The sequence below is a fragment of the Lontra canadensis genome, unplaced genomic scaffold, assembly GCF_010015895.1.
Source record: "Lontra canadensis isolate GAN:19392208 unplaced genomic scaffold, GSC_riverotter_1.0 scaffold970, whole genome shotgun sequence".
Taxonomy (NCBI): Eukaryota; Metazoa; Chordata; class Mammalia; order Carnivora; family Mustelidae; genus Lontra; species Lontra canadensis.
In genome coordinates this window covers 13,265-21,387 of record NW_022631954.1, presented here as the reverse complement: position 1 = coordinate 21,387, position 8,123 = coordinate 13,265, and the positions used below count along the sequence as shown (strand labels likewise).

The following is an 8,123-nucleotide window of genomic DNA, read 5'->3' as shown; positions in this document are numbered from 1 at the left end:
CCCACCCTCCCCCTTATCCGAGGGGAGCACCAAGGCAGCAGAAACCAGAGCTGGTTATAGGCATTTATTGAATTTATTCATTTATTGATTTGACACACTTCCCCACTCCAATCTAGCACATGATACAATCTGGGTAGGCCAGGCGCTGACACAGGAAATGATGGGAACCCACAGCAGGGGTGGGGGAGGGGACAATGCAAAGGGGACTGGGGGAGGGGCTGCTTTGGGGGCTGGGGTGGAGAAGGAGGCCCAGATGGCCACCCTGGCAGGTGCTAGTAAACCTGATCCACATTCCCCTCCATCCCTGCTCATTTCCCAGACCCTCAGCCAAGCTCCCCAGCTCCCCATTCCCTGTTCCACCCCCCACCCCTGCCTGCCACCGCACACACTTCCACATAACCCCTGTAGTCAGGCAAGGGGAAGAAGGGCAGGGACAGCTGTCAGGGGCCTGGAACAGGGAGGTCTCTGTGCCTAACTTTACCACCCTAAATCCTTCCCTCCTCTTCTCCCCCACCCCTCCCACCCCTTTCCAGGCCACAAACTAATTCCAGGCCTTCCATGCACTCTCCCACCATAGGGCTAATCAGCAGTGGGTCATGCTGGAGTATGACTGCGCCCCCAACACCACACACTCCCAGACACAAGTTGAACAAGGGGGCCTGGCTTAGCCTTTTCCACAGGGAATCTCTAAGCCAGGTACACGCAGACCTTGTTCTGAGCATCTCCCAGAACTTTCCCCTCGATGGGTACTGCTGTCCACTGCTGCACCCCTGCCCCTCTGCTCTGTGGCAGCCTGGAGCTCTCCCCCCGCCACTTCCTGTGTTTCCCCAAGTAATGTCTGTAGTGTTTGCATCGTGTCACTATGACAAAGCCTTCAGAAAGAAAAAAAAAGCATTCTTCCCATCACTAGCACCTTGCCACTGTTAAAAACCTCTATATTTGTGTTTATATGTCTTTAAAAGTTTACAAAAAGCCTTTCTGTTATCTGCAGCCTTCCAAGGGTGATTTGGCCCAGTGAGCCCCTCCGGTGCTCAAACCTTGGCCCTTCCAGGTCCCTACTAACCCACCCTACCCACCCCACCCCACTGGCCTAGGGGGCCACTGAATAAAAATCCCAGGCTTAAGCCAGCCTGGACCAGCTCAGATAAGACTACAAAAGATCCTGCTCCCAAAGGCAGGGGTAAGGCCACTGGTGACTTCACATTTCCAACAGCATTGCCCACCCCTGATGTAAAACCTAGCGGGGTGGGAATGGAGGGAGCCAAGGATGGCTCCCAAGAGGGGGCCTCACCCCCTAATTGGCACAGTGAGAAGAAACCCTTTCCCTTTCCCCCACCCCCTTCCCTCCCTCCCTCCATAGTTCCCATATGGGGCAGGTTTATCTTTGTAATTTCCTCAACACCCAAGGGAGCAGACCCCACCCTAGCTCTAAAGCAGGGTCCCGAATTCCCAGGGAGGGGTCAAGGGTAAAGAGTGGCTAAAGAGGCACGCCTGGCCCCACCACCGAAGCAGGGGAGGACAAAGCTTCCAGCCATGGCTCAGGGATCTGTGGGAAGGAGAGATGGGAGACAAGGTAAGAGGGTCATCTGGGGCATGACAACTCTCCACCATTAAGGTCCACCCCCCCCCCAAAAAAAAAAAACAAAGAGACAGCCCTTCCCCCATCTCTCCTGCGCTGCTGCTAGGGGTGGGCACTGCTGAGGGGTGCCCCCTCTCATAGGACACCCTCCCTCCCATTCCCCAGGGGCTCCCGCCACCCCACCCCCACCAACCTGTCCTAAGGCCCCCTCTGGCTTAGATCATGGCACAAGCTGGGCACCTAGGAGTGGCTGTAGCCCATGAGATGCTACTGTGGACGAAGAGGTGTCCTACCTGGCTCGAAGTTGAAGTCCAGTCCCTCGCCCCCATCCATGAGGTCGCTGATGATGTTATCCATGTCGCACTCCAGGTTCTCCATATACATGTCAAGATCTAGATCCTGAGGCATTCGATCTTGGCCTGCAGCTTCAGTACTGGGTGTGAGCACAGGAGCCCCCAGCGGTTTGGGGATGGGAGCCCCTGCCATGACTGAAGGTGGTGCTATCATAGACAGGGTGGGAACCAGACCACTGGGGCCCGGGGCCTCTAGTGGCTTGGGACAGAGGCCGACTCCCGTGGCTAGCTTGCTGGAGGAAGGCAGCCCCCCCAGAAGCAGAAGTGTCGGAGCCTGGGACAGAATGGGGTCTACCTGGGTCATGAGCACATCAGAGGGGGGTGGTGGTGTATCGGAGGTGAGCAGGGCCTCCAGAGACTGGGAGCTTGCGAAGCACCCTTCTCCAGCTGCCAGGGGCCCCTCTGCTGGGCTGAAGAGGGAGGTGCTGTAGGTGTGCAAGGGCCCCGTCCCCCCAGGATGCTGCAAAGAGAAGCCAGAGAGACTACTCCGAGAGAGCAGGGAATGGGACGATGTGAGATTGAGCCCATCTAACAGCTCGAGATCTTCATTTAGGGTGGGAGGGACACCTCCGGCATAGCTGCTAACTGAGGCTGGCATCTCCCCCTCCGCAAGCACCTCGGACTCTGGCCTCATGGGGGAGTGCCGAGTGCTGACGGTGCTGGCGTTGGAACTGCTTCGTGGACGGAAGGTGGTCCACACGTCGGCTTCTTCACGGTTTCGCGAGCAAGGGCTCCCTGACCACTTGGCGAAGTGGCCGACCGGGCTTGTTGGAGTGGCACCTTCAGGTGGAGCTGGCAGCACGGCAGGTTTCTTCTTGGGGGCCTTGCTGCGGCCCCGAAGCAGCTTGCTGCTGCTATCCATGGAGGCTGCCCGGCGGCGGGGAGCCTTGCCGCTCTTGCCTCCTTCAGGATTCAGCATCCACCAGGAGCTCTTGCCAGTAGCCTCATTGTGAACCTTGATGAACTTGCTGTGCAGGGACAGGTTGTGGCGGATGGAGTTCTGGAGGGGGCAGAGGCAGTGGGAAAGGGGGCATGAGGTACGTGCAGGGAGGCCAGTGGCCAGCGGCTCCGCCTCAAAGCACGCTGGGACAGAGCAGGGGCATTCCTGGAAACCCAGAGCTATCAACCCCGCGGCAAGGGGGGGGGTGGAAGCAAGCAAAGGTAGGGATGGGGGTGGGGGAATGAGGGGGGGCTGGGAGACCATACACAGTTCCCACCCAAAGACAAGATGTTCGGCCTTTGCTGCTCCGGACTTCGCTGCACAAGGGCCCAGGAGACAAGCTGAGTTAACAACCTACTGCTGAGGGCACTGGGCCCGCTCTGGAAAAGCTCACAGCACTGCATTCCTCCCAGGTCTCTGGGGGAGCTGTCTGGCACTGGTGGGCATTTACTGGGGAGACATGCTCCTGATTCCGCAAGAACTGGGATTAGATGGGAAAGAACTCCACGGCTACAACCTCTTTCCTTGAGTGTAGGCTCATTTGGAGTTCCGGGACAGTGGCCTAACACCAGCCCAAGACTGACCCACCCTGTCTCCAGCCATCTTGAGCCAGTTCTCTGAATAGGCTGACGGGCTGGAACCCCAGGGGAGCGGTCGCTCTACTTCCCATGGGGCATTTGAGCCCCAGCTCTCCATAGGATTTGAAGATCCTCCCCCCCCCCTTTTTTTTTCTCATTCCTCCCAGTCCTTGGGCAGATGGGCTCAACTACATTCAGGCCAGGCAAGGCACGTTCCCTTCTCCCTCCCTCCTCGTCCCAGGAAGGATCTCCCTTCTGTAAATTCTGCTCGTTCCTTCAGGCCAAATATAAGTCCCCTCTCTTCTGTTAAGTGGTTGCTTGGCTTCTGCAGCCAAATCTCTCACATGGTATTTTTAATCTGTTCCCCACAACCTTACCCAACCTATATTGTATTATTTTCAATTTCACATAATTAGTCTCATGGAGTATATGCGCCAGCGGCACAGATCATGTTGTCCAGTCCGGCAGCCCTCAACAGCGTGTGCTCGGAGTGCCAGGTTCCCAGCACATAATCAGCACCTTGTTGCCTTATTGGAGGGTGGCCCTTGGGTGACAATAGTGAGCCTCCCCTTAAGGCTCTATCAGCTTTGGAGCACCTTGGGTATTGGAAGCACCTTCTCCCTCCCTCCTTTCCTCCCCTCTGTTCTCCCTTCCTCCCTCACTGCTGATATTCTGCTAGAGATAAAGTTTTTTTTTTTTCCCAGGGGCCCAGGGAGCCGAGATTGGCAGCTTCTTGAGCCCCCAGAGCAGCTTCTTTCTACTGGTTGCCCCAGGCTAGTTACACCATCCTTTTGTGCCCCCCCCCCAACCTTCCTTCTCTGTCCCACCTCCTTTCCCCTACTTCTCCTCAGGAATTTTTGCTTAAGATCTCCAACCTTAGGGGCATTTGACCTCCCACATGGAGCTCTTTGGTGTTTAGAAACTTGGGAGGAGCCCAGAAGGGCTTGGAGCTACTAGAGGCTGAGGCTCTGACTGGTGCTCCAGATAAGGAGACCCTCTGCCTGGGGAGAGATGCTGAAGTAGCTTCATGTTCCAGAGTTCTGTAGCCAAAGAACTCCTTGTCTCTCTGGGACACTTCAGGAACGGCTACTACCTCGGCTGCACTGGTACTCCTCGTTCCTTGAAGGAACAGACACTTGTCCATCTAGACATTAACCGTCCAGCCTCAGTAACCGAGCACCCCCCGTGACTTCTGGCACTGGGACCTCCCCCCTTTTCGTCCTTCAGCTGTGGCTCTATTGAGAAGATCCATTCCTCTCTCTACACTCGGTACCCATGAGACCCATTTGTTTAACCCCTCTTCTTTAGACCTCAGAACTAGTCCACAGTACATCCTCCTACCTGGAGAGGTCAGCTCCCTAGAAGCCTAGAATTCTTACCTGTTGGAAGTGGGGTTGAGGGGGGTGACTCCTAATTGTTCCCCCAAGCCACCTAAACAAAGCTTTCTTGTTCTAAGTGAGGGCCACCCCCTGGTGGGCTTGGAGTAATCTTGGCACATCACCAGAGGAGCCAGTTCAGGCCCTGAGGCTTACCCCTTGGGGTGGGGAGGTGGTGGGGGGGGGGTCAGAGGCTGGGAGGCCCCAACCTCAGCCTGATTTGGCTTTGCCATTATTCCAATGAAGAGAATTTGGGCCTCACGGACTAGCAGAAAGACGCTATGATTTCTAGTTAGACCTGAGTTCAGGTCCTTGCTCTACTGATATCGGGCAAGTTTCCTGACCTTTCTATACCTTAGTTTCCCCATATGTAAAATGTGGAATCTCAGAACTGCTGTGAAGATTAATAAAACAAACAAAAAAAACCGTAAAAACTACTTTGTAAACTAAAAATCCGCCAATCAGTGAACGTTATAAGGAAGGACTACACTCCCACAGCATAACTAACAACTCATGATTATTTCTTCTACCCGGGAAAATGAACCTAAGGGAAAAGAAAAAACAGCTGTGTAGGCTGGGTCCAAGGAGGGGAGCTCTTTAGGAGCTGAGACTGTGGCGTGGCAGTCTACCCAGAAATAGTGCCAAGGGTCTCAGCTGTCCTGTTTTGTGTCCAGCCCATTTCCTAGGGATAGTGCAGATCTGATCCCTCGATCTCCTATACCTAGGGGAAGACCCTCTGCTCATTCAACCTTCTCTACTTCCTTGTACGCTGATCTCACCACATATGGGGGTGCAAGATGCCAAGGGGCCAAAGCTCCCCATTTCATGATTAAGAGTCCCATATTCCTCCGGACAAGTTTTCAGAGCATCTAGCAAGATCTTTCCTCACAGTTTCTTTGTGGAAGGTCAAGCGAACGCCCAACCTTGTGCTCTCAGGTCAGGACCCTATCTTTTTTTTTCATAACTATTATTCCTCAACGGTAAATGAAAAATCTCCCTCCCGCCCCCGCCACCCCAGACTTAGATAGCCCCTTACTAGGGAGAGTTTCCTAGCACTATGGGGTAAACCAAGGCAGGTAGCCGCTCATGGCCCTTTTTTATTCCCTCCTGGTCTGTAAGAGCAGCCACTTTACCTCATGAGTATCACCTTTTTCACCTAGGCCACTCAACCCCCTCTTCTTGGGTAGAGGCACTCTACAACAGTATCTCTACCCTGAGGTATTGAGAGGCAATCGGGGAATCCAGGTAATCCCACAGGAATGGGAGAAAAGGTGTTGGGGTGGGAGGTGGGGGAGGAGGGAAGGCTAGGTTCATGTGGGGAATCCACACAGTTCCTGCTGTACATAGGATAAAGACTTCTCTGTGGGAATAAGTGTCTGGGGCAGCTCAAGCCAAAGTGCTGGAAGTGTTGAGCAGCGAGCAGAGAATTCAATTTTCTCCAAGGCCAGGACAGTGTCTTATTCATCTGCGATCCTCCAGCATCAAGCCCTGAGCAGCGGCATATACTATGTCCTAAGTAAATGTTTGTGTAATTGAGGATTTGAAGGTGGCTCCCTGGGGTGGGGTCATAAAAGGGGCCCCAGAATGGCAGTAAGGAGGCTAGGGGGCCCAGGGGCAGATTAGGTATTGGGACCGAGGTAAGGGGGTCATAGTTACCTTCCATCCTGCGGAGCTGTTGCTGTCACCCTTGTCCTTGAAGTAGGGCACAGTGCGGACCATCCACTCATAGATCTGGGCGAGTGTCAGTCGCTTCTCGGGGGCGCTTTCAATGGCCTGGCTGATGAGTTCTGCATATGACTGATTTCCCCAGGCATTCCGGCGGGAGCCTCCCTTCCGAGGACCTGTTACAGCCCCCAGGATCCCGGGCTGGGGGCCCCCTGCCGGCTCTGGGAGCTGGGAGGGCAACAGGGTCGGCTCTGAGTGCCCCTCCGTGAGTACCTTGTCTCCCAGACCTGGCTCCACCTCGGGCGGCTCAGGCGGCTCAGCTGTCTCAGTAGGGATCTCCGGTCGGGGAAGGGGCCAGGTGCAGGAGCGAGGACGGCTCTGGGGTTCGAAGTCGGGATCGAGGTCTATAATCGCGGCAGCCTCTGTGGCTGAATTCTCATTCCTTGGATCCATACGTGGAGTTGGACCTCCGCCGCTCAGCGTTCAGAGGAGTCTGCCACCGTCCCTCGCGATGCCTCCCCCCAGGGGGGAAGCACCGAGGGCCAGGAGGCACATTCCTGCCAGTCCTCAGAAAGTCGCGAACTTCCCCCCCTCGCCCCAGGACGCTAGCCCCCAAGCTGTCCCTTCCACACAGTTCTCCGATCGTCTTCTCGACTACAAGCGGACAGCCTCGGAGCTCTTTCCGAGGCACCACCTGTAACCTCCGCCTAGCGAAGACACTTTTTCTCCAACCTCTCAGCTTCCTGCTCTTTTAAACCTGAGGCACCGTATCCCCTCATACATTGCGCTCCCATCACCGAACGTCTCCTAAGCCGCAGTTCCCTCCCCCTTTTAAGTTGCTGCCCCCCGGACACTCCTCCCAAATTTCCTCCACCCGGATCACTGCCCTCCCCAACGCCCCGCTCCCCCGCGTCACTCGCCCCTCCCCTAGCTGCCCCTCCCCCCGCCTCTTCCCTGCCCTCCCCTCTTAATAGGGCCCGCGGCCCCGCGGCCCCAGCCTCTCTCCCGCACCAATTCCCCAATCAGCCCCCCCCCCCCCCCCCGGTTCCCTTTTTGTTTTGCTCGGAGCAGCAGCCCCCGCCTGACGTCTCTGTTTACCACTCGCCCGGGCAGCCATCTGCGCACGCGCCTCGAGAGCCGATTGGGAAACCGAGTTCTTCAGTCGTGCCACCCTGGTCAGCCTTAGGGGACTACATTTCCCGTCTTACTTCGCGGCCAGGAGCCTGATAAGGGCGGCTGGAGAGCGGCGTGGCAGGATATAGGGAGGTGGAACCTTAATTATTAGAGGTCGTCGCGGACTTTTTCTTTTCTTTAAAAGTCATTTTCCTCCTCCCCCCCCCCTTCCCACCTCCTCCCGTGTGACTCCGGGTGGCCTAAGTGACCGTGTTGCGAGGCGCTAGACCTTTCCCTCTTTCCGTGAACAGAGGGCAGGAGGAGAAAAAAATGCGTTCTCTACAAGAATCAGAAGGCCCAGAGGCAAGAAGCAGAGAACGGACCAGAAAATGGGCTGTATGCTTGTTCGGTAGTTGGGTGAAGGACTAGTGCAACTTAAACAAATGCTGGCGATAGTGTCTCCTCTACCCTCCTCCCCACACACCCCCGTATGCAATTCACGGTGACAGTGTGATCGTT

The 8,123-nt window shown here is 55.8% G+C and overlaps 1 protein-coding gene across 1 annotated transcript; it reads right to left on the bottom strand.

Moving 5' to 3' along the window:
• Window positions 1-49: 49 nt before the first annotated feature.
• LOC116863358 (forkhead box protein O4) lies at window positions 50-7,426 on the bottom strand. The gene is made up of 3 exons (XM_032850824.1): window positions 6,483-7,426; window positions 1,873-2,932; window positions 50-1,546 (listed from the first exon to the last, which is right to left on the bottom strand). The coding sequence occupies exons 1-3, from the start codon at window positions 6,942-6,944 to the stop codon at window positions 1,539-1,541; spliced, it is 1,530 nt and encodes a 509-aa protein (XP_032706715.1). The 5' UTR covers window positions 6,945-7,426; the 3' UTR covers window positions 50-1,538.
• Window positions 7,427-8,123: the final 697 nt, after the last annotated feature.